Raw genomic sequence first — 26973 nt, forward strand, 5'->3', positions numbered from 1 at the left:
ACTTGATGGACCACTGGTCTGATCCAGCAGGCTCTACTTATATTCATATGTTCTTAAGACCTCAGTGCAAATCTCATCTTAGACTACATGGTGGTTTTGACTTGAGCAATCGTTCAGTCTTAATTCTTCCTCATAAAATGGATGAAGACTGTTTTATTTCTCTGCTCTTATCCACCTCCATTAGCTATATGGGGGATTGGATCCACTGGATAAGAAATAAGGCTACAGCTAGTTAGCAAGGTGCTAGTGTTTCTTTTTGCTCAGATCAGCACTGTCCAATTTGCAGCCTACAGGTCACATCTAACTCTCCCAGTACAATTTTCCTTACTCTGCCTGGGCCACAAGCAGCATGTGAGAAACTTACATGCTGCTTCTGACTTAACAGAGGAACTCCCAGTATAAAATGAGGATATGCTTGTTGTATGTGTTCTCTTATTTCAAAACTCTCAGAATGGCCTGAAGGTATAATGCATAGGTGGTTTGTAAACTGTAAGAAATAAATTTTATATGTTTTTTTTTCTTTGCAGAAATTTGAATCATCATGGCTTTTGTAAAAGAATTTCTGAAGCAGGCCTATTTCATTGACAACGAGGAATCACAATGTGTTGTAAGAGATTCCAAACAGGATAAAATGCTAATGATACAAATCAGTTTAGAAAGTATAATTAAATAACACTAGTAGAACATTAACGTCGCATGCCAACTATTGTTGGTTGGAACAGGATTCTGTAAGAATCCTAAAACTGATAATTCATATCATTCTTACTTAAACAGATGTAAGAGTAAATGTTGGCATACTGTGTATAAGCTGTATTAAAGAGTCCCTTCACCTTGATAGTTGAATTGTGAAAAATCTGGTTTGTCCAGCAAATGATAGCTTCAGAGACTACTCACTGATCTCTCCAGTCAACCTCTTTTTTAAATGTTTTTATTTGCTTTTAAAGATATGGGGTACAGAAAAGGGAAAGGGAAGAAAAGGGGATCCACCCTACTCATAACTCCAGAGGGAGAAATAAATGCTATTTACATTTTGTTTACATTCTTAACTTGTACTAGTATACTCTTGCTACAAGACTATGTGCTAATCCTCATTTTATACTTAAATGCTTGAGTTCCTATTAATTATCTTCAATATGTTTACTTTACATATCAATGTTACTCAGAGAAAGAGGGATAGATAGTCAATTGAATCAGTAAAATCAAATACATTTTCCGACTTACGCTTATCTTATATCTATTTCGTTAAATAATACTTATATTTAATTTCTGATATACAACCTCTTGATTTTCATCGTTTGGGGAATGCAAATGGCAAGGCTCTTTGAATTCACCTTCCATTCAGTTCAGTTGAATTTATATGAGAAAACAGATTCTGCTGAATTTAGTAACTGCCATTCTTTTTGTTATCAATGGAGTCAAGCTCATAACTGTGGATTGGCACAATTAACCCAATTAAATTAGTGACTGCAAATAGCTCTTCATATTCTAATATATTCTAATAGAGTCTATTGTTCATTTTACATCTTTAGAAAATGAAATTCACCATATGGATTTAAATATAACTGACCCTGAATTTTTTGGGTGGAAATGTAGAACAAAAAATTGGAATTCAATGTTGTTCTTTAGTTCTTGTAGGTTATCCAGGCTGTGTAACCGTGGTCTTGGTATATTCTTTCCTGACATTTCGCCAGCAGCTGTGGCAGGCATCTTCAGAGGAGTAACACTGAAGGACAGTGTCTCAGTGTCAAGTGTGTAGGAAGAAGGCTTGGCTTCCTGTTCTGAAAACCTCCAGACTAACAAAGACTACAGTCAACTATAGCCATGCAGATTAGCTTTGGATTTCACACATTAACAGATCACTTCAGGATACAATGGTTCCATATTAACATACCACACCCTCATTAGCACATTATCTTGATACTTACAGGACAATGATTAGCACATTACCTTTGAAACTTTTTGCAGGACAATGATTCAGCTCAACCCAACCCCTTTCTGACTATATATTACCCTTCCTACACACTTGACACTGAGAGACACTGTCCTTCAGTGTTACTCCTCTGAAGATGCCTGCCACAGCTACTGGCGAAACGTCAGGAAAGAAAATACCAAGACCACGGTTACACAGCCCGGATAACCTACAAGAACCAATGAACTCTGACCGTGAAAGCCTTCGACAATATTTTAATGTTGTTCTCTTTTAGAAAAATGCTAAAGGTGGTTCAGCAGTCCATGCCTACCCAAACTTCAATCCTTCAGATGATTGTGAGGCACTGCACAAAGCCATAACTGTTAAAGGTAAGAAGGACTTTTTTTTTGTAAGAAAGGTTTAGATGGTATTAAAACGACCCCAAACATCTTGCTTAGGATGTGGTTCAGCCTTTGAGTACATGTGTGCATTACTTGTTTAAACAGTCACTCCCATCAAAAGTTTTATTTATTCATTTATTGTTTCAATTTAATACCCCGCTCTCCCCGGCTGAGTTCCCTGCATATAAAACCCTAACATATCAGGGAGGCAGTTAGCATTCTATGTACATTTTGAAGTTTCAGGGTGAGATGGCTACAGAGCTACATAGGTAATCAAACCAGCTACACAATGACATACTGGAGAGCCACTTACAGCGCAATCCATGCAGAATTACTCCAGTTTAAGCCCTTTGAAATGAATGGGCTTAGGCTGGAGTAACTCTCCTTAGGATTGCCCTGTCCAACATATATATGAAAAGTGAAACACGGAATATTTAAAAATTGCTGAAAGGCAGGGTTGCCGGGTCACTTAGATTGGTGGGCAATTGCCAATCTAGTGCCCAGCTTGGAAGCAGGGATCGCATGCGCATGCAGCCAGTTTAAGTGGTAAAAGGCCTGTTGCTATGCGGCGCTTCTGGATGTAAACCAGAAGTGATACGATTGCATTGATGTGGCTGCACACATGCGATCCCTGCCTCAGCTTCACCCAAAAAACCACCTGCCTGAGCCGGGGGTGGGTGGGACGGGGACCTGACAACCCTACTGAAAGGAGAATTTTATCACACCTAAAACAATGAGTGATTTGGAACTCTCCTTTATTGATATCAGTATACTGCTTTGACAAAAAATAATATTTTGTATTCTGGGTCCTGAAAAAAGTTGAATGATTCTATAACTTCTGGCATGGAATTATTCTTTTCAGGAGTTGATGAAAAAACCATCATTGATATAATCACCAAAAGAACTAATGCCCAGCGCCAGAAGATCAAAGAGACCTGCCTGCAGCTAAATGGAAAGGTACAGTCTACAAGAAAAGAAGACCCTTAGCAAGGAATTTGTATTGGGTGTCATCTGGGTTGAAGCAACAAAGAGCTTGTTGAAGAAATGAGGAGGCGGTCATCGGGTTTTATGGGGCTAGGGTCTTTTTGGTTGCTTTCATGACAGCATGAACAAACTTGGTGTAGTTTAGTGGACAAAAGCAGACCAAGCAAACAAGGCTTATAGGAATGTCATTCCTGTTGGAAGGAAATCATAATACATAGTTAGAGGATAGATTCAGGATTGGAGGTAGATTCAAGTACTATTTTCAAATCTGTTTTTTTCTTTCAATGGCCATTTTACACTGTTACTTTCTGTTGTAGCCTCTGGAAGAGAGTCTGAAAAAGGCACTTAAAGACCCCTTAGAAGGGGTTGTTCTGGCATTGCTGAAAACTCCAGCCCAGTATGATGCTGAGCAGCTCAGGGCTTCCATGAAGGTATGTGTGAGAACAGGGCTTGGGTGTCCATAGTACCGGGGGAGTGTTGGTCCTCTTGACTAATGACTCAAAAGCAAATCCCATGAATAGTCTCCAACATCATGCTAGCTGAAAAGACAGACTGTTAAATGGGTTCCATTGGCCCCAAGAAAGCAGCAGTGTGTATCAGATCAGCTACAATCAGAATCCTACATTATTATGTACTTGATTAGCTGGATCCCATGCAAGGGCAGTTTTAGCCACAGGGTAAATGGGGCAGCTGCCCCAGGGCACCCCCTGACAACCCAGCTGGCCTAGATGCTGTCCAGGCATCACCAGCCCACCCATGTAGTCCATACTGCCTATATAATCCTGCTCACCAGAGATTAGGGATACATCACACTATTACAGCAGAAGAATGATCCTAATTCTTCCACCTGACTGCATCTTTCCCCAAGAACTCTAGAGAAGTATCTGCATAGCCAAAAACTCATAGTAAGCAGTTATCCCAATCACTCTTGCCAGTCAATGGACACCTGAATGCCACTTCTGAGTATCCGTTGACTGTGTTTGAGACATGCAGATATCCTCTGAACATTACTGGGGAAATGTGCTTAATATAGCCACATGTCTCTAATTGTAATGTATGGAACTGCCTTGAGTTACTTTACATTTTTAATACCTTCTAGTAATGAAACATTCACTGAGTATTTTCAGATGTGAGGTTTAAATAGCTTTTGAGCCTCTCTCCCAGTTTATATGATCTGATATTAGTAAATGCAGAAGAGAGGCATTTGTGGTGCAAATGAGCATTCTATCCACATTCCTTGAACTGGAGTTTACAGGCACCAGCTGAATCAAAAGCAGTGTTGAACCTTAAGTGAATATGTCATTATTGCTAATGGGGATTTTTTTTCTGCCTCTTGGTTTTTTGTTTCCTAATTGAAATTGAAATTAACAGATTTATTATCAAACAGGGGCTTGGAACGGATGAAGACACTTTAATTGAGATTTTGGTAACAAGGACTAACAAAGAAATCAGAGAAATTGGCCGAGTATATAATGAAGGTAATTTCCTGGCAGTTTTGAAACAATAACTTAAAGAACATGCTATTGTAGGAGAGTGAGTTCTGCTGAGTGACTCTGTTTCTTAATACCTTTTAATTGGGAAAGTGCATGTCTTGTCCTGCAGTCCAAGAGAGGCTGCAGAGTACATGGTTTGCATGCAGAAGGTCTCAGGCTCAGTTCCCAGCATTGCCACTTAAATGCATCTCAGGTAGCTGGTGTGGGGAAATAACTCTCCCTGCCTGGGACACACACTCTCTCTCTCCCTCCCCCCCCCAATGTGGGGAGATTCACAATTCTGTATGAATGATAGACAAATTATTTCAAAAGGGGTATTTTCTCAAGACAGCATAGCACTATTTGAGAAGATCAACCTGATTTTAAAAGACAATATAATTCAAATGTGTGTTCATTTGTTTGCAGTTTATAAGAGAGATCTTGCCAAAGACATTGTCTCAGATACTTCAGGAGACTTTCAGAAAGCTTTGCTTGCCCTTCTAAAGGTAAGCAGTTTTCAATGACAAATGCTAAATTAAAATTGGGGAAAAAAATGAAGTTCTTCTTTCTTCTCTTCCAAGTGATTCCAGGAGTGTAGGAGGCTAACAAGTGATGTTAAACTTTTTCCAGGCTGATCGTGATGAAAATCCTCATGTGAATGATGAGTTGGCAGATAATGATGCAAGGGTAAGAACAGACTTGTATTCTGAGTTGCTTGAGGGGTGGAGCAACCACCTATGGTTCTGATCTCCCTAAGGAAGGGGAGGAATGGACAGCAGATACTGATTTTGCTCATGGCTATACTGCAGTATTTGTTATGTGATTTTATCTGTGTAAGTTGCCTCAACAACTTTGGGTGACAGTGGGTTACTGTCGTGGTACAGGCGAGGAGCGAGGGCTGTAAGCGTAGTCTGGTGAACAGTCCAAGGTCATTCACAGTGAAGGCAGAGTCCAAGATATCAATACAGGCAAGGGAAGTCCAAAGCGTTAGTCAGAGCCAGTCCAAGAAGTCAGGATACCAGGAATCCAAAGGATAGCAGGTAAACAAGGCAGGTACTCAAGGAGGTTGGTGACAAGTTGCTTGCACAACAGCCAAGCCTAACCGATGGCTTAAATCCCTTCCCCTGCTGCTGTAGCAGCCAGCTGATGCTGATGAGGCTGAGTTCACAGGTGGTGCTTCAGCCCTGCTCTTCCTCATCACTGCTACTGGGGAGGTTCCTCTGTAAAGCCTTCAGCCTAGCACTTTGCTGTCTCTGCTGCATTGCCAGACGGACCTGTTTTCTTCTCTGCTCCAGTGGCCCTGGCGAGGCCTCTGGAGACACTGCATGTTGCAAGGTGTCAGGTCCAACTGGAGTCCTTGAGCTGGCTGGCTGCAGACATGGTGAGTCATCTCCTGACCTTGGCTGATCCTCCACTCCGGCAGGCTGTAGGCCCTGTGGTTGTTCCTGTGGGACTTCTGCCTGAGGATGTCCCTCTTCGTCAGAGGAGGTCTCTGCAGGCTGACTCATGACAGTTACAGGTATAGGAACAGTGGCACTCAAATTATGGAAACTGTGGGTCCACAACTTTTGATTTGGCTTATTAGCCAGCCGTAATTTGTGGTCCACAGCAATGCAGCTTCTCCCCTCCCTCCAATGTTTCAAACATGCTGTAGAACTGAGAGGTGGGATGGGTTCTGTCATGGGGTGCTGGATTTGGTTCAGGAAGAAGCACAGGACAAACTGACTATTTTTGCTTACTGCAGAACACAGCATGAAAAGCACTCCATACTTTCCCCATCTCTGAGTTCTTTCATCAAGGTTTTGCCTACAAACTTATTGTGCTATGAGATACCCTTCCACCAGCAATTCTTTTCTCACATTGTCGTGAGGAGGGGTGTCTGTAAATAAGGATTGTTACTGTAATGGATTACAACAGGTATTAAAAGCTGTGTAGCAGCAGCTGAAAATACAGCTTTAGTCTTGAAGAAAAGACTAAATCCCTATGGCAGTTTATCAAATCATTTTTCACAAGGGCACAAATGTTGCCACAACAAATGAGAGTCATCCTATGAGGTATATATTTACCATTTGAATTTGGCAATTGAGTCACCAATAAATAAAAGGCAGTGCTTGATCCCCATCTTAGCAACGTTGACTAAAAACCTTGCTTGTGCAAATGGAGATGTGAGAGTGTTGTGTTGTGGAATGTGATCATCCCACTTTCAAGGAGAACTACCGTAGATTCCTTAGTTTGAATTGCTTGGTTTAAGTCTTAGCTTGGTCATGAATTGAATGGGGGTCTTAAGCAAGCCTTTGTCTTTCAGTCTCTTCACTGTTTACCTGCAGTTGGGATAAGGCTAGAACTTATACAGAATGGTGAAAGGTTCACTAGATTGTGGAATGCAGTGGTGGGGAGAGGAAAGAGCTTGGTTTCTAACTGCAGTGCTATTGTACAGTTACTTGCCTCTAATTGAATCTAATGGTGCTAATACGCAATATTAAGGAACTTTCAGGTACATTTATCTGGTTTACTGTAACAGGCCTTGTATGAAGCTGGAGAGAGAAGAAAAGGAACAAGTGTTGATGTTTTCATTGACATCCTCACTACAAGAAGTTACCCATGTCTCCGGAGAGGTAGGCCAAAAGCAAGCAAGCTTTGTTGGTGAAAATGATTTTATTTATATGTCTCATGCAAGAGATAACTAGAAATATAAATTCAGCTGCAGAATCTGAACAAGTAGTCATCTGGTTAATAGATGACACCCTACATTTAATTGCACTAACTGAAATGTTCAGACTTCTTAAGAAGTGAGGACTGTTCCTCCCATGGTTCTTACTAAGGTTGCCAACCCCTAGTTGGGGCCTGGAGATCTCCTGGAGTGACAACTGATCTCCAGACTAAAGAGATATGTTTCTCTGGAGAAAATGTCCATTTTGGGGGGTGGACTCTATGGCACTATACCTCACTGAGGTCCTTCCTCTCTCCAAACCCTCCCTTCCCCAGGTTCCACCCTGAAACCTCCAGGAATTTCCCATCTCAGAGTTGGCAACCCTAGTTCTTATGGCACTTGCCATAAATTGGTACATGAATCTATCTAATCCAAGGGGGCAAAACATTCCACCTACTCCAAAGATGTTTTGCCATTAAAGTTAGATAAACGTCTACCAATATCTTCTGTTACATTAAAAAGTTCAATTCCAGCCTAATATTCCAAGTCGTGGACTCTGCAATACAGCACAAAATTATAGGTTGATTTTAATTTTTTCCTCCTTGCTGTTCTGTCCTGAAAATCCTCCTTTTGATGGTTCTTTATTTTTGCATCATTTCTTCCTATGAAAGCACAAATTTATTTCAATGTTATTTGTGCAACAGTTGATCAGCAGGGCAGCACACTATCTCCCCCTTTGGCCCTTTACATGGCATTTCTTCATTCCCTGCTGAGATGCAGCTTTACAGGGAAAAGGGGGAAAGAGCTAAGCAGTGGCCGCAGTAAATGGGGCACAGGAATGGATGCCATTCACAGTCATTCCTGCTCTGCTTACTGTCATCACCATGGCAATTTTTGCACCCCATTGTGGATGCAGAGTAACGGCAAAAAGAGAACTAAAACAAGTCACTTTATTAATATATAAAGTGAAATAAGGAACATCTGTTCATTCCTGAAATTTTTACAGAACAGATGAATATGTGGCGCTTCAGGTTCCCGGAGAAAAAGTATCATAATCCAGGAAAGAGAAACACACACAGCTGTCTCTGGAAATCAGCAATATTTAGAGTGTGTTTTTGCATCTGAGAAACCCAAATTTAAATCTCTGCTTAGTCTTTTACAAGTTTTGGTCTTATCATTCATTCATTCTAATCTACCATGTTTGGTTGTGGGAGTTTGAAATGCTACACTGAACTCTTTGGAGATTGCTGGTTAAATGTCTTTGGAGGTTTTTAAGCAGAGGCTAGATAGCCATCTGATAGCTATGCTGATTCTGTGAACTCAACCAAGAAATTTAACCAAATTGCTGTGATACAGTAGTTAGCAAAACAAACAGCAAACTAGCTCAAATTTTTACAAACAGTCACTTATGTTTTATAAAGTGAATAGTGCAATAAATACTTTTATACTCTTTACACAATTTACACAAGCCTCAAACGAAGCTATAAAAATATTTCACAGAGAATAGAAGAGACCACCAAGATCGCAAATACAAATCCCAAAGCGAGTTGGTAGATATAAATTCCAACGGAACGCCGAGGGGAAGAGCGGTCACCTCAATGAAGATTCCAGCGGCGTTCCGAGAGTGCTCTAAGGCTATCCAAGAAGTCTTCACCTCTGTGGCGGAGGAGAGACCAAGCTGCCGGGAGAGCCCGGCACGGCTGTGGAAAGCCGCAGCACAAAGGTGCACAAAAGTTCCAAAAGTGCTCAAAAGATATCCAAGAGATCTTCACCTCTGCGTTCTATTCGGAAACGCTTTCGCCAAACAGCTTCATCAGCCAGCTTTCTAATAAATGGTAAAAATTCATGATGTTACCATACAGAATACCGTATATACTCGCGTATAAGCCGAGTTTTTCAGCCAAAAAAAAGGGCTGAAAAAGCCGAACTCGGCTTATACGCGGGTCAATACGGTAGAGGGGGGAGGGGGGAGGAGGGAGGAGGGAGGGGGGAACTTACCTCCATCACCGCTGCCGCCGGGCCCAGGCGCCTTCCTCTGGCCGGGAGGGGCCTGCCTGCGCAGGCAGGAGGCCCCCGCCGGCCACGTCGCCGCTGGCCGCGCGCCTGGCCGCCTCCCTCTGGCCGGGAGGGGCCTGCCTGCGCAGGCAGGAGGCCCCCGCCGGCCGCGGCGTCGCTGGCCGCGCGCCTGCCCACCTCCCTCTGGCCGGGAGGGGCCTGCCTGCGCAGGCAGGAGGCCCCCGCCGGCCGCGCGCCTGGCCGCCTCCCTCTGGCCGGGAGGGGCCTTGCGAAGGCCCCCGCCGGCTGCAGCGCCGCCGGCCGCGCGCCTGGCCGCCTCCCTCTGGCCTGGAGGGGCCTGCCTGCGCAGGCAGGAGGCCCCCGCCGGCCGCGGCGCCGCTGGCCGCGCGCCTGGCCGCCTCGCTCTGGCCGGGAGGGGCCTGCCTTAATGGTTATTTTAAGAGGTTCATGTCAGTTCTGTTTTGTATGCTGGAGAATTCCTTGTGAATCCTGCTACAGAAACCTAATTATAGGTCTACTGAAAGTAACTCTAATGGTATGTATATAGACAGGATATCAACTTTTTTATAAGTATTTATTATGTATTCTGTATGGTAGCATCATGAATTTTTACCATTTATTAGAAAGCTGGGCTGATGAAGCTGTTTGGCGAAAGCGTTTCCGGATAGAACGTTCCCTTGTTTACCTTCGGGCTGTGGCTTCCCACAGTCGCGCCGGGCTCTCCCGGCTGCCTGGTCTCGCCTCCACTGCAGAGGTGAAGATCTCTTGGGGGCTTAACGCACGGCCAATTTGTCTCGCTTTTGTGCCTTAATAGTAGCGAATCTCCATGGTCCACACGCACGACCGTCCAAGGGTTGCGCATCGGACCCACCTTAGTCGCGAATTAAGGCAAAAAACCCGGGGTTAATCAATCCCTGGTTTATAGCGATCTTTTCGGTTCTAATCCGCTACTTTTTTTTAATTCCGCTACATTACCGGAACGCCGACGTGCGTGTAATTACTCGGCTAGCTCGCTACTAATGCTCCTTACCGGTCTCCTCCGTCCCGCCCCCTTCCCTGCGCAAGCAATTGCCGCTTCCCGTCCCCCATCCCGCCCCCTTTCCTGTGGGAGCAATTGCTGCTTCCGGTCTCCTGTCCCGCCTTTTTTTAATTGACAGGTTGAGACGATGGTATACCGGAACGCTGGCGTTCAAAGAAAAAAAAAGGGGAGAATCGCCCTTTGATTGGATAACTCCTCAGCCAATCCTTGGGCGATGTCACTCCCCTGCTATCCCGCATTGCGAACTATCCCACATTATATGGTTGGTTCAAACGCACGGGGAGCCTCCAGCAGCTACTTGTTTCAGACTTAATGTGGGATAGGCTGGCGTCATGCGTTTGATTATCCAGACTTAAATATTGTGGGATTAAAATATTGTGGGATAACAGAGGAGCGAACCAGGAACATTCTGCCCATGCGTTAATGCCCTTGGATAGCTTTTGAGCACTTTTGGAACTTTTGTGCACCTTTGTGCTGCGGCTTCCCACAGCCGTGCCGGGCTCTCCCGGCAGCTTGGTCTCTCCTCCGCCACAGAGGTGAAGACTTCTTGGATAGCCTTAGAGCACTCTCGGAACGCCGCTGGAATCTTCATTGAGGTGACCGCTCTTGCCCCTCGGCGTTCCGTTGGAATTTATATCTACCAACTCGCTTTGGGATTTGTATTTGCGATCTTGGTGGTCTCTTCTATTCTCTGTGAAAGATTTTTATAGCTTCGTTTGAGGCTTGTGTAAATTGTGTAAAGAGTATACAAGTATTTATTGCACTACTCACTTTATAAAACATAAGTGACTGTTTGTAAAAATTTGAGCTAGTTTGCTGTTTGATTCTGTGAACTCAGGCAGATGATGAAACAGAGGGCAGTAAGGGTTGTGTCTGCTTGGCTCTTGTGGTCCCTTCTTACATGCCCAGGGTAATGCCGATCACCACTTTGGGGTCAGGAAGCAATTATCCTCCAGGCCAGATTGGCCAGGGATCCTGGAGGGTTTTTTTTTTTTTTTTTTGCCATCTTCTGGGAATGGAGTAGGGGTCACTGGGGGTATGGGGGTAGTTGTGAATACTAGATGACCCTGGTGATACTAGATGACCCTGGTGGTCCCTTAAACTCTATGATTCTTTGATTTTATAGTAATCTTAACAGACAGTAAGAGTATCAGAGACTGTTGATATTGCATTTCTTTACTGTGATTTGCTGCTTCATACCATACAAAACTGGTTATAAATGAATAGCTGCAGCATTTGTACTCTCAACATTCTGCAGAAGTTGCATGAAATCTGTAGTTCATATCCAAGTGCAGAGAAAGTAAATGTGTGGCTCAGATTTTCTGTTTTTTATGCTTTGTTTTCAGTTTTTCAGAAATACACTAATTATAGCAAACATGACATGAACAAGGTTCTGGACCTAGAACTGAAAGGAGACATTGAGAACTGCCTGACAGCAATTGGTAGGTGGCCTAGATCCATAATTATTTCATAAGCCAGTGGTTTTAAGTAAACACAGGATATAGCAAGACTCTTCTCACAATCATCAGGCTGCTTCCCTAAGTGAATTTAATTTATGGTAGCTATAGTGACTGGGAGTGTAGGGAAAGATGTCTCCAGAGACATTGTCAGATATTTTGGAGCTCTGGCAAAACTGTCTAAACTGATTCAACATCGAGGCTCAGGCGGGACATGACACATGGTCATATGTATAATGTTGTAATTATATTCAACTGCCAATTTCAAAAATACCTGAAAAAGCTCTGGTGGCTCGGGGTGGGGGATAGTTGCTGTTGGAGGACTGGATCAGGGAAATTATACTGAGTGCTTTTCGTGAGCTGTATTTGCTTCTGTCCATATGTTGTTTCTGTTATGCTGTTGTTATAAATAAAAATTCTGTTGCATTCCAGTGAAAGCTGCCACAAGCAAACCAGCTTTCTTTGCTGAAAAACTCCACCTTGCAATGAAGGTAAAGTATATTGTGAATAAAGGGATTAGTTAAATATATTATCCTGCTTTTCCGCGTGGCGCAAGGTGGCTTTTGTGTTTGTGCAAAGTGTCGTCGAGTCGCAGCTGACTTATGGCAACCCCAGCAAGGATTTTCAAGTCAAGAGGTTAAGCAGAGGTCATTTGCCACTGCCTTCCTCTGCAGTCTCCCTTGGCAGTCTCTCTTCCAAATACTGGCCCTGCTTAGTTTCCGAGATCTGATGGGATCTGGCTATACCATGCTGCCTTCCCTTCTGATCAAGGTGGCTTTCAAACTCAAATTTAAAATATACTATAACCGCTTCAATAGCTCTCTCCCTCCCCCCCAAAAGTCTGCACCCTATTAAAATCCCTGGCAAATAAAATTGCTTTGCAGTAGTTCCTAAATGCAGTAGTTCCTCTAGAGATAGTGTCCCCCTTAACCCCTCAGGGGGCCAATTCCATACAAGGGGAGCTCTAATGGAAAAGATGCAGGCTCTGGGTGATACCAGGTGGGCAGACAGCTAGCAGGAGGCAGCCTGAAAACTAGTTGTTGCAAGGGAACCTATAGGGAAGATATGATGCTTTGGACATGTGAATCCTAGGCTCTAAAGTTCATAGCCAGAACGATGAACTGGCCGATCAGTGTAGCTGTTTTTAAATAAGTGAAATATGCTGACTAGCCCCAACGGTAAGGTTAGATTTTGTCCCCTTATGCATGCATGGTTTCCCATAGGCTTCAAGTGACTTGCTTTTCCTGCAGTAGGGATGCCAGCCTCCAGACGGGACCAGGGAATCCCCTGGAATTACAGGTCATCTCCACAAAGATCAGTTCCTCTGGAGAAAATGGATGCTTTGGAGGGTGGACTCTATGTCATTGTACCCCACTGAGGTCCCTGTCCTCCCCAGGCTCCATCCCCCAATCCCCAGGAGTTTCCCAACCTGGATCTGGACACCCTACCCCCCCATCCCCCAACGGTAGCCAGGAGTGACCTGACAACCCTAACCCACAGCCACACAACAGGTGCAGGAAAGATCACTTTTAAAACCTGTGGGGGCCCAATTTGGTTTGGGACCACAGCATGGGGGAAGGGGGATCCTGTCCCCCACAAGCCAAAATTGCCCCTGCTGGTTTTAAAATTGACAGGGTACTTCATGTGCCTCTTCAAAGTTATGGAAATAACTCCCTGCTAAAGTTGTTTTTGGCTCCAGCATGGGGGCAGGCAGAAGTCCCTTCTTTACCCATGCTGCATTCCTGAGCCTTATCAGTTCTCTGCAGGCTTTAAAAATGATATTCCCTACCCCTGCAGGGAAAGTGGGTTAGGACATTGAAAATGCCTTGGAAGAAAGTTCCATTTTATTCTATGAGGCTTACTCCCAGGAAAGTCTCCTTAGAGTTGGAATCTGTGTGTTGGTCTGTACTGTCATGTGATTTGCTGAATATGTGTATCATCCATCAACTTGCACTATTAGGATCTTTTGTGTTTCCCACATACATGATAACCCATATCTCTCTAACAGTGAGCTTTTGTTTGGTTGCATTTCTTCATGAAGACAAGTGTGCTGTTCCTAGTATTTAAAACCAGACAATTCATAGTCCTTGATGTTTCTTATCCAATCAGACCTCATAGGATCACCCCTAACAGTGCAATCCTAAACAGAGTTACACCCTTTGTAACTGTGTTAAGGATTGTACTGTAAGCTACAATAGAGCCTTTTGTATTGAATATTGTGACGGCCTATGGCTATACAATAAAACTTTACTTACTTACTTACTACAATAGAGCTTTAACGACTAAAGCAGACAGAATTCCCGAGAGTTATTTAAACTAAATTCAAATGGGCAGAAGAACATATGTAAAAGGCCTGTTGCCTTTCTACCTTTGATACCCATGATATGTCCTTTGTCCTCTTGATACTGTCATGACCTAACCACCGGAAGGCTGGAGTACAGTCATAACAACTCTGAAAATTCAGTATTTTAGATTAGCAAGAATGCTGTTGACATAAAGTTAAGCCATTACCATAAAGGCTCAGATAACACACTCCTTCCTTTTCTAACAGGGTTCTGGATGTCACACCAAAACTCTGAACAGGATCATGGTCTCACGGTCTGAGGTTGACATGAATGAGATCAAACACTTTTACAACAAGCAGTATGGGAAATCCCTAAGCCAGGCCATTTTGGTATGTAATTTGTTTTAAATTGTAGTAATTGTAAGTGCATCACATATTTGGCTGGAAGATTCAGTATTTTTGTTCTCCCTTTTTCTATATTTGTTTCATAATTACTCAGCAGTGGTAATGAGAACTTTAAAGATCCTATAGCAGAGGGTTCCCTTTGGTGGCTGTGACCTTATAAAAATCAAAATGATAAACAGAATTTTAAAAGGCTACATGACCCCTTTTTTTGAAAGTCTCATAGTCTGTACTACTTTTTAGGGTTGCCAATAAAGGCTTCATATTCGTTGCCAACAGGCCTATAGAAAAAAAATCCTGTTCCTTTAGCAGAGGCTTAATGTGTGGAAATGGGGAACTGGTGCGTTTCATGGGACGGAGACAAACAACATCACCTGGTAAATGCATCCCATCAAGCCTCTGTTAAAGGGACAGGACATTTTTTTTCTCCTTGCAGCCTTTGCTATTATATAAAACAAATTGCTAAAGAGATGTCTGAATGGGTCCATTATTGAGCAGGTTTATAGTTTTTTTTTTTAGTGCCATATCTCAACAGAACTAAGGTATAGGCTTCCCCAAGGCTTGAAGAATGCTCAGTTATGCTCACAAGAACCACAGAAATGTACATTTCCACTAACCCAGGGGCCCTTTCCTTAGCCTGGTTGATTAAGTCAAAGCCAAAGAAATAAGTATCAAATGAGTTAGATCCAACAACATTTCTGCTGGTGTCCTCTTTCACCACACAAAAAGGCTGTGGTGAGAATCATGGGATCTGCACGTACAAAAGGCCTAGGGCAGGGGTGTCAAACATGCTGCCCACAGTATAGATGCGGCCCTAAGAGGGCTTTTCTCCAGCCTGTGGAACCGAGGCAGCCAGCCTTCCCACTCCCCTCCCCAATCCTGTTCTGGGCAAAGCGGGGCCGCTCTGGCCTCACTCGCCCAGTCGGCAACGCTCCCCCGTCCCTCTTTGTCTTTCTCTCCCTCTCTTTCATTCTCTTTTCCTTTCTCTCATCTTACTTTCTCCTTTCCCTCTCTCCCTTTCTCTCTCCCTCTTTCTCTCATTCTTTCTCCCCCCCCTATTTTTCTCTTTTTCTTTCTCTCCTTTCTCCCCCTTTCTTTCTCTCCCTCCCTCTTTCTCTGTTATCTGTTTCACTCTTTTTCTCTCTCTTTCTCTCCCCCCCTCTTTCTCTGTCATCTGTTTCTCTCTCTCTCCCTCCATCTTGCTCTCTCTCTTTCTCCCTGTCTTTCAGGATTGGGGGAGGGCTGCATGCTTGCCAGCCAAGGCAGATACCTCCACCCCGGTTTAATTTTTTTTTTAAAAAAAAATTAATGCCAGGGACCAGAGATACAAACTTTATAGAAGACACAAGCAAAGCCAATAAATTATATTAATTTTCACTTTATTTTTTACTTAAAATACAAACACGCTTAAAACATAACGCTCTTACAGTATTTTCTTTTATTTAACTGGTTTAATGTGTACGCTTGTTTGTATTTTAAGTAAACAATAATATAATTAATTGGCTTTGCCTGTGTCTTCTACATAGTTTATATCTCCGGTACCTGGCATTAAATTTAATGGTACACATGGCCCAGCCTGACCAAGTGACATTTATGTCATATCTGGCCCTCATAACAAATGAGTTTGACACCCCTGGCCTAGGGCATGGGGGCTATAGTATGAAGTGGAATTGAGTGAGACTGAATAAGAAAGCTTGCTGGATCCAACCCAACATATTGTTATAAGGAGATCAATCTTATCTTATACAGTGTCTGCTAATGAGGAGCTTTCAGTTTAGGTGGTTACTTAAACATGACATTACTCTTTTGCTGATCTTTATATAGGATGAAACAAAAGGCGACTATGAATCCATTCTCGTGGCTCTGTGTCGTGAGGACTGATGAGTACCACATCCTTCTGACACTCTCCTACCTCTTTACTTTTGAAGCTCCAGCTGTTACATAATAAAGATTTAAACAGAGAGGCATCTCTGGATCCAGTTATCAAGTCTTGATGTCTGGAAGAACAGTAGCCTGGAAAATCCACATGGATCTTCATCCATGTAGCATAACCTGCTTTCCCCCCCATGTTTATCTGAAGCCAAAAAGTATGTTAAGAACAGATGTGTCTGCTTTTGTATGATTAGCCAATGCAAAAGGTACAGAATGTAGTTGAGAAGCCAGAAGTGACATTCCATATAAAAATAAACTGATCTATATTGTTGACTTCTTTCTCTCCCTGTAGACTTCAGTCTTGTGCCTGTTGTGTTTTCTTTAATCACTTTGGCCATGCTCTATGCATGAGAACTTTTTGTCTGTGAAGAAATTCCAGGAGTAGTGGAGTAAATTTCTGCCATGAATAAATCTCCCTCAACAGTGTGGACCATCTGAGTCCCTCCTCCCTGAAAATGCTACTTTGTAATTGGTTGTTTTTTAATATATATATGTATATGTTGCCAGCCCCGCCACGGGAATCTCATTTAATATGGTCCCAGTGGCCATTTTGCAGCCATAACAGAGAGGGGTCCAGACAAGCTCCACCCAACACCAGCTATCTCAATGCTCTATCTTATGAGAACAAAAATGCCCTCCCCCTGGGGGGGAGGACCAGTCCCTTTGGCTGCCCCTTGCTGTGAAACTGACCCAAAAAGCAAGCCTTTAATATGACTTCCCCAGTATGGGGGAGGACAGCAAACGAAGCCAAGTGGCCATTTTACATCGAAACTTCACATGCCCATCCACGAGTCCCCCCTCCCCTTCTCTGTTTTTTTACATGCAATTTTAGTGTTAAAGTTATAAATAAAAAGCAACTGAGTGGTAGAGCAGAGCCTTCACGCACCCCCATGCCTGTCATCACCGCAAGGGCTGTGTATGTCTGTGTTTTAACCCTTCCATGCTCTTAATCTTTCCCAGCCACCACCTTGTTCAGGGTTGCTTTCTGCAATGAGCCTATCAGCCACATCCGTTTTCAGCCCCTCTGCATGGAGAGGTTGCCCTGTTAAGATTGAACTTGGCTGGAAGCTTTGATGGCTACTTTGCAAGGCAGGTTGCTGAAGGGGGGTGGCAGTGAGCAGAGACTGCATTCTGCTCATGAAGCAAAGCAGGAGCTGCAGCAGGAAGAGGAGGACTCTTGCTGAGGAGTGGGCTGTGCGCAGGGCACACAGCCCACAGGGAAGCCTGCATAGTCGCTCAGGCTCTGTGGTGGAGGTTTGGCTGCTGTGGCTAAGCTGTGGCTGGTCAGATCCCAAGGAAGTTCCAGGCTGCCTTGTCACACACAAGATGGCAAAGCGCCCGGGGCAGCGCTGCTCTAGGGGACTAGGAGGAGGCAGCATCTTGGTTTGCCCTACAGACCAGCTGCAGGAACAGATGGGGGACTGTTTAGATAGTAATAATCCGGCTCCACTTCAGCTTCCAGCAGAACGAAGACGGAAGGGAAAATTCTAGCCTTTTTGTTAAAGAGAAAAACATCTAATGTAGGCAGAAGCAGAAGAATCCCAGCCAAATAAAGAGAGACTCCCTTCAAACACCATTGCTGGGCTAGTTTTCAGGATTGGATCTCTCACGCCTGCCTCTCCGCCACTTTAGAGGCTGGGGAGTGGGAGAAGATGGGATGGAGGAAGGCTGGCTGGAGGAGGATACTACAATAGTAATAACTTTAGCGTTTTATTGCTAATATAGAACCGGAAAAGAAAAAAAATGCTGTGGCTCCCTGGCGTAGGCTTCCCACACCATGGCTGCCACCGCTTCAGCTCTCCTCCTCACTGCTGTCCAGAACCTTGTCTCCTCCTGCTTCTCTTCTCCCTGGCTTGTGCCACCCACACTTGCAGGCTCTTTTCTCACTCTGGGGGTGCCACTAGTGTCCATGTGAGAGATTAGGCTGGCAGGAGGGGAAAGGAGAAGCAGAGGGGGGGGGGCTCTGAAACTGACGACACATAATTTGATTTTAGTTAAGTAGGCCTGAAATTCCAATAGTTTATTGAATCTGCATATGAGTCTTCCTGTAAAAGTTACAAGCAGGAATTTTTTTCTCACTGCTCCAGCACACAGTAATTGTCCTTAAGTAAAAGTTACTTAGTCTGCAGGAACCAATACTGGTTCAGCTGGGTGTCTGCCAGTACATCTCTCAGGACAAAGAACAATGGTGCTGCAAATTGAAACTTGTGCTGAGCTGAAGGATCATTTGTATGTTCAGAGGAATGTCATGCTTTAGATGGCGAGAATCAGGCAATTCAGTAGAAGCAGGGGCCCCCTTCCCCTCAGACACACACACAAGTACATCCTGTATAAGTATCAGCATAGTATGGATTTCTTAAATCGGGATTAAAGTGAGGCTTTTTTCTCTCTCTGCATACGCTCTGGGCAAGAAACTTAGAAATTTTTATTCATTCTTAAACTCAGCAGAGGTACAGTAGGAATGCAGTGTATGTTCATGTGTTCTTAATTGCTTTTATTTACTCTAGAGATTTATGTATCTCTAATATTCTTTTATCTAATAATTTTACCAATTATTAGATTACTTTTATATAAGTTTTAACTAAATCACTGAGTGATTATTGTCAGGGGAATACACAGTTTTCACATTGAACCTGGAACGAGTAAACTTCTGGTTTTCTGTTAAAGTCTGAAGGCTGTAAGTGGTGAATTTTATATATATTTATTTAGGTCTGTGACCGCAGTCTTGGACCAGGGAATGGGGAGGGAAAGGGTTAGGGGGGCAGAGCTTGACACTGGAGAGCCCAGATGTGTTTTCTCTGGCTCTCTCTTGACTTTCTCTTCCTTGGACTTGTTTTTTGCTGGTGATTCAGAGAAGGAAGAGAACATTAATCTTTCCCCATTCTTGACAACTCCCAGCAACTTCCTGCCACTTGCCGAAGAGAGCAGAAGACACAAACACCCAACCAGTACAGCATAGAGCGGAGTTAACTCTGACAACGTTTCTCATTCCTTATCTAGCTGTTTTGACTCCTAATATCTCTAAGACTCGGTAAGGTCGTTACATTGCCTCGTCTGTGTGGGATGAGAGTTTGTTTATAACCAACTGTTTGGAAAATCGTGAAACTTTAACTATAGGTAATTCTGGCTTAATTGGGGAGTGACCCAGCATTTTGAGCTTATTATACACTCTTTTTCCGCCTCCTAGTGGTTAGTGCCAAGTCACAACTCAGTTTGTCTTTTGGATGGAATTGCTGTTTTTTATATAAACAGGGAAAAGTTAATTAGAGACCAACCAAGGTGGTTGATAAAGTTGGGGAAGAGGTCCAGAATTGGGGGCAATCTAGAGGCCTCCCCTCCCCATAAAAACAATATGAATTGAACTGGGTAGAGACCCTGGATAGGTGGCTCACCGTGTCACAACAGGACAAGGCACCTGCTCTGGTCAACCATAACCAATTAGATTCCTCCCCGTTTGGGGCAACAGATCCCCACCAGGATGTGAGTGATCCAGCTATCTCTATCTTTGCCTCAGCCCAGCACCCTTGTGGTGGAGTAGATAAGTCAATCCAGACTGATCCAGTAGCCTTGTTTGGGACCCAATATAAAGGCGACTCAGAAGTGTTAAAGGAGTCCTAATTGGCAAATCAATGTCTTCTGGTGGGAGAGACCTTACAGTATTTGATTTCTCTCTTCAAGGGACTGGAGGACAAGATTGTGGAGGTGGAGAGATATATTAAGTATGCCTGCCCTGATAAAGTCAATGACAGGAGAAAATCTCAAGCAAAGAATCCTCCTATAAATGGGCCATGGTCCTCCAAAAACACCAAGCTACACTTATCATCCACCCGTGGAGAGGACAGCTTATGGACTGGAAGCCCAAGCAATCAGCCAAATGCTTCTTGGGTCAGATTCTTGACATTCCTTATCAAAAGGTTGATTTAAAGAGCATGCAACTGGTTGCCGGGTCTGAGAATCAAATGAAGCTCACCCTTACCTTTGCCTCTAAATGTTCCCCAGCTACTTTTTAATAATAGTGCCTTGTTTAGGCGCTTCGAGATCAGAGCACAGAGAGTATTCTGGCAGTTTAAGATCTGGCTATCTCAACGACCTGTTTCTGGTACCCAGGCGAGAGGAGAAGAGCAGGAGGATGTGATGGAGACTCAAGAGACGGGGGGAGGTATGGGTTACTCCCCTGCTGCTCGAGATGAGAATGTAGCTATGTCACCAAAGAAGTCATTTTCATCTAGACAAGAAATAATCCTCCAAAACATCAGGTGCATGGGTGAGGGCCTGACTCAAAGTCAGCTGGGGGGCAAGTTTAGCGCTAGTGCTAGCATCCAGAGAATATCTTCCAATCCACATGGGTCTGCAAGTTTGCCTACCCCAGTGTGTGAGGTCCTCCATGATAGGGAGGTAGACTCCAGAGTTCTTTTTGAATCAATGAGGGTGGCTATGGTTCAACATCCTCATGATAGACCCTCGTTAGCTGCAGAACTCCATGAGGCGGGTTGACATAGTGAGAAAGACAACCCCCAGGAAGCATCCTCACACCAACCTGATCCAACTGTGGAGCACATAGGACATATGACCCTCCCACCTAACAAATCAGCCTCATTCCCTGTTAATGGTTGCATATGTTATGATTCAGGGAATGAAGAGATTGTAGCCCTTCCGCTACAACCAAGATACCCGTCGGATAAAATGGAAGGGACTAGCACTAAATCGAAGACCGACTGACTCTTCAGCACTCAGAAACTTCAGATTCTTTCTTGGAACGTGAACGGGTGGAAGGCAAAGAGTAATGATCTGTCCTCAAGCTATTTTCTACCTGCCACATTATTATGCTTCAGGAAACTTGGTGTACTGGAGACTTAGATGTAGCTGGGTTTTGGGTCTACCTAAGGTGGTCGACCTAAGGCTGGTATAGCTTTCTTGATTTTCAGCAGTCTCCGTGTGGTGACTTGTACTCCTTTGAAAGTTTCACCTTATAATGTAGTACTCGCCTTGGAATTAACCTCTTTTGAATACACCCTTATAGTGGTGAATATTTACAGCCCTCCGTTGTCAACAGAGAGGGAGACTGAGGATTATTGGAATGGACTTGGCGTGATTGTAGAGGAACTTCAGCGGATGTACCCAGCAGCAATTATGCTTTTTGGAGGGGACTTAAATGCCAGGATAGGTGTTTCTGATATACAATTATTATCCACAATAGTTGATATAGGTGAACTGGCACTTCCTCTCCCCTGGTTCCAGCGTTCTTCAAAGGACCCTAAGACCAATCAGGCAGGGAAACGACTAGCCAATTTGGCACTTGCACAGAACCTGGTCTTTTTGAATGGTGTAGTTTCCCCAGATAAATCAGGGGACTTTACATGTTACACACCAAGGGGCACTAGTGCCATAGATCACTTTTTGATCTCTCGTGAATTTTTTCCTATGGTGCAGGATCTCTATGTAGGGGATTACATGGGGGGCAATCATCTCCTATTGCACCTTATTCTTAAAATATCTGTTAGTGGTAGAATTGGAATGCCAATGGCACGGCCGGAGGAGGAGGACATACGGTGGATTAGAGGCAGTTGCAAAAATCCCCCAGTTGTATTTACGCGGGTGGTTGAAATCCAAGACATTCTAGACTCTGGAAGCTCCTCTCTATTGTCTCCTGTGGTGGATCTCACACTGCCTCAATCTACACTTTATCTTGAGCTACTTAATTTTTTTGTGGATTGCTGCACATTAGTAACACATCACCTGTTAAGACCCAATATGTGCTGGCCCACTAGGGCGGGGTGCTCCTGTAGCAGCACGGTGCTCTGAAGAGGCCTGCAGCAGGCGGGGTAACAGGCTGGGGTTTCTGAAGCCGAGGCTTCTACAGCTGGCAGCTGTATTAATTGGGAATGGGAGTAATCACGCAGTCCAGTAACAGTCCAAGGTCAGTCAGGGTGAAAGGCAATCCGTCAGAACGAAAGGCAGAGTCAAGGTCGGGCCGGTCCAAGGTCAGGCAGGGAGTCCAGAAGAATTCAGGGTCAAGAAAGCAGTCCGAGTCGATACAGCGTCAGCCAGAGTGGATTGCCGCAGGTTCGCCATGCGTTGCTTCCACAGATTCTGCTGGCTCAGCCTTCCTAAATACTTGCAGCTGTCTGGGGGAGGCAGCTTCTGTAAAGACTCACTCACTATCTTCATGGCTGTCTCGGTTCCTTCTTTGTTGTTCCAACCTGGCTGAACGCCGGCGTTGTTCTGCCAGGACCCGGCCCATTTTCCGTCGACGAGTCCCAGGAGACATCTGTTCCTCATGGTCTCCCGACTCCCTGGGCAGCTTCCTTGATGTTCCTGGGTCGGCCGGCGTCTGGTCTTCTTTAGGCTGCTCTGTAGCTGGTGACTTTAAGGTATGTCTTGTCAATACATCGTCATCAGCTGTTTTCTCTGTCAGCGTGGGTGGGGAAGGAGGACTCTGTCCCTGGATCTGGTCTCCGTCAGAGTCTGAATCTGTTGTCAGGCAGCCTCTGACACAATAATTGCTGTCAGTCAAATCATTGGTTTGATGCTGACTGTCTTCTGGCTAAGAGGTCTATTCAAGCCAAACTGCAATGCTACAGGCGACATAGAAAATGAGAAGATCTGGTAGAATTTTTCCGCCTTAAAAACGCTTATAAAGATCTAATTAAGACTGGGAAAAGCTTGCTGCTATTGTGGAGGCCGGAGACGTGAAGGCCTTCTGGAGGCTTGTTAGACCAGTGCGCCAACTTGGCTCATCCATGGTTATCCCTCCAACGAGATGGATAGATCATTTTTCAAACTTATACCGGTCATCTGAGTGCCCAGTGGAGGAGAATGAAATTAAGGGGTTGTTGGCCCTAGCACCGGATTGGCACGGGTCTCCCCAAAGTCCGTGCTGGAGCAACTCAACCGGATGAAGCAAGGAAAAGCAGCGGGTTCAGATTTGATCCCTTTAGAGCTTTTCCTAGTCAACCCCGAATGGTGGGCTGCCCATTTGGCCCCCCTTTTCTCAGTGGTGAATTTTCATTCACCACACAGTCCTGTGACTGAATTGTTAGCATATTGCTTTCATTTAGCCAAAGAGACCTTTAATTTCCATGAGGTTGTTTTACCGTAATACCCCATTGTAAGTGGGTCTTTTAGATCATCTCAGCAGTTCTATTGGATTGAGTTGTATCAGATGCACTCACACCTATTTCTGTTCAATAAAATCCTTGCTATTTCAGATGAAGGTGGAGTGAAAATTGGAGGGAGGAACATTAATAATTTGAGATATGCTGATGACACTACATTATTGGCAGAAAATAGTGAAGATTTGAAATGACTACTGCTGAAAGTTAAAAGAGAAAGTGCCAAAGCAGGACTACAGCTGAACATCAAGAAAACAAAAGTAATGACTACAGGAGAATTACACAACTTTAAGGTTGACAATGAGGAAACTGAAATTGTTCAAGACTTTCTATTCCTTGGCTCCACCATCAACCAAAAGGGAGACTGTAGCCAAGAAATCAGAAGGAGATTGAGACTGGGAAGGGCAGCCATGAAGGAGCTAGAAAAGATTTTGAAGTGTAAGGATGTGTCACTGGCCACCAAGACTAGATTAATTCATGCCATCGTATTCCCTATTACTATGTATGGGTGTGAAAGCTGGACAGTGAAGAAAGCTGATAGGAAGAAAATAGATTCCTTTGAAATGTGGTGTTGGAGGAGAGTGATACGGATGCCGTGGACTGCCAAAAAAAACAAATCAGTGGGTTATAGATCAAATCAAGCCTGAACTGACCCTAGAAGCTAAAATGACTAAACTGAGGCTGTCGTATTTTGGTCACGTCATGAGACGAAAAGAATCACTGGAAAAGACAGTCATGCTAGGAAAAGTTGAGGGCAGCAGGAAAAGAGGAAGACCCAACAAGAGATGGACGGATTCAATAAAGGAAGCCACAGCCTTCAGTTTGCAAGATCTGAGCAAGGCTGTCAAAGATAGGACATTTTGGAGGACTTTCATTCATAGGGTTGCCATGAGTCAGAAATGACTTGATGGCACTTAACACACACACATTTCAGATTGATCTCTGTTTGTATTCTAGTTAGCTAGTATGACACTTCCTGTCATTATTGTGGTTGGGATATAAAATGAGAGGGAGAACTGGGTTCTCCACCATAATAGGCTAACTGAATCTTGGCCAGAGTGTTGGCCTAGGTCCAGGGTTCAAATATTCACATGCCATGAAATTTACTGAATGAGGTGAGGTGCTGTGGCTCCTGTGTTCATTTTGTTTTGACTTTACATCTTGTCACTGGCATCCATTTTGGCCCACTGCATTTCAATTGCGGTCATCGCTGGTTCTTTTTTCTATTCTTACATTTTTATACCATTCATCACTTTACACCATTTTCAGGCAATTGATACAAAAATGTGTTGAAGATGGGGTTGCCAGCTCTGGGTTGGGAAATACCTGGATATTTTGGAGGTGGAGCCTGAGGAGGGCGGGGTTGGGGAAGGGAGGGACTTCAACAGGGAATAATGCCATAGAATCTACCTTCCAAAGTGGCCATTTTCTCCAAGTGTACTGATCTCTGTCACTTGGAGATCAGTTGTATTGTATTAGCAGGAGATCTCCAGCCACCACTTGGAGGTTGGTAACCCTAGTTGAAGAATCTATTTATTGTAACAGGAGAAAATTAAGTTCTCATAGGTCCATTTCTCACTAGGGTGAAATTAATTTGAAATAGAGATTTTCATACTGAACCAGAAGGCTTTCAAAATGCAGACTGCCCCAATGGTTCAGTGTGTCCCTGACTCCTACTACCTGGGTACCCCTGTGAGATTAACCAGCTTTCAAAATGCAGTCTTCCCCAATGGTTCAGTGTGTCCCTGACTCCTACTACCTGTGTACCCCTGTGAGATTAACCAGCTGCAGAAAAAAGGGAGGGGAAGATTTATTAAATATATTGAAAAAATAATCCGCCAGTACGGGCAGGTAAACAAACGCATGTGTGGTGAGGGGATGAAAGGAGGCGGCTGCTCTCAACAAGAAGAAAGAAAATGTCACCATTGCTACTGACTTAGTGTTAGTTTGGGCAGAGATGGGTGCCCAGGCAGCTTCTCATAAAATGTTAGTCTTAAAACTAGCCTAGCCATGTTTTACTCTATGTAAGCAGGAGTCTTGTGGCATTTCAACAACAAATACAATTTTTATTTCAGCATCATCTTTTATGTACTGGAGCCCATGTCTTCAGATGCTTAGGGCTTCTGCTTAGGGCTGTCAACTCTTCAGCTGGTTCCTCTAGCTGTCCATTTAATAGCTGTATGATCTGCAAGCAATTATCAGACTATATTTAGCTCCACACCATGAAACGTTTCCACTGTATTTCCATATATAAAATGTCTTTTAAAGGGACAGGACTTTTTTTCCAGGCCAGTTGGCAACCTTTTTTTCTGCTCAAAGTGGATCCTAAAAGCTACAGAATCAAACTGGTTTAACTGCCCATGTCTGATGAATCTTTGCAGAGAGCAGAAATCCTCAATAGATTATCCATTCCACATTTTCTTATACTGTACTGCCACCTTGTGGAATTTTTCCATTAAAATGTTAACACTATTTTTAAACTTAGAAGTTGTCATGGCTATTGAAAATTGAATTGCATTGCTGGAAAACCCCATCCTTTGCAGCAGTCCAATTCCACCTAAGGATGCTATCAGTTCTCATCCTGGTTTGCCTTGAAAATCCCCATTATGATTTCACTTCCTCCTTGTGTAAATTGAACTTGTGAGTTTTTATTTTTGTGCCATTCTGTTTCCTCTCACTAAAGTATTCCATTAAATGCATCCTTTTTCAGATTATTTTTGCAGCATTATTGTTGCCAATCAGGTTATGGCTGGAGATCTCCCTCTATTACATCTGATCTCCAGGTGGTAGAGAAAATGGCCCTGAAGAAAATGGCCACTTTGGAAGGTGGACTATAGGGCATTATGCCCCATTGAAGTCCCACTCCTTCCCTAACCCTACCCGGAGCTGGCAACCTTAAATAGCATCTACATGACACATAAATGCTCAAAATGTCATAAAACATTATTTTATATATTTCAATATATATATATATATTTCAAAAATTAATATGCTGCCTCTCCAGACACCTGTTCAAAGTGGATGACAACTAACAAGACAAAATCATTAAAACACAAGCATTGAAATATAAGCATTAAAAAGCAAAGCAATTAAAACATGATCGATTAAAAAACAAGCCAATGCTATTAAAACCATTACAACAAAATATTATAATAAATAATATAATAAATAAATACACCGAGAACACTAGCAATGAATAGTGTCAATAAACTGACCTACCATAATATTGTTTACTCCTTTTAAAAATCTATCCAAGCTATTAGCCATCAGCCATATCGTGTGGTAATTTCTTCCATAAGCTATTTGCTGTGTGAA

General features: G+C 43.6%; 1 protein-coding gene across 1 annotated transcript; it reads left to right on the forward strand.

Moving 5' to 3' along the window:
- Positions 1-541: 541 nt before the first annotated feature.
- On the forward strand, positions 542-16506 carry ANXA1 (annexin A1). Its single transcript, XM_056848304.1, has 12 exons — positions 542-607; positions 2205-2298; positions 3173-3267; positions 3612-3725; positions 4682-4772; positions 5193-5272; positions 5397-5453; positions 7288-7381; positions 11818-11913; positions 12361-12419; positions 14480-14602; positions 16439-16506. Exons 1-12 carry the CDS (start codon positions 542-544, stop codon positions 16493-16495), a joined length of 1026 nt encoding a protein of 341 aa, XP_056704282.1. The 3' UTR covers positions 16496-16506.
- The last annotated feature ends 10467 nt before the right edge of the window (positions 16507-26973 follow it).

This window comes from Euleptes europaea, chromosome 4 (genome assembly GCF_029931775.1).
Source record: "Euleptes europaea isolate rEulEur1 chromosome 4, rEulEur1.hap1, whole genome shotgun sequence".
NCBI lineage: Eukaryota > Metazoa > Chordata > Lepidosauria > Squamata > Sphaerodactylidae > Euleptes > Euleptes europaea.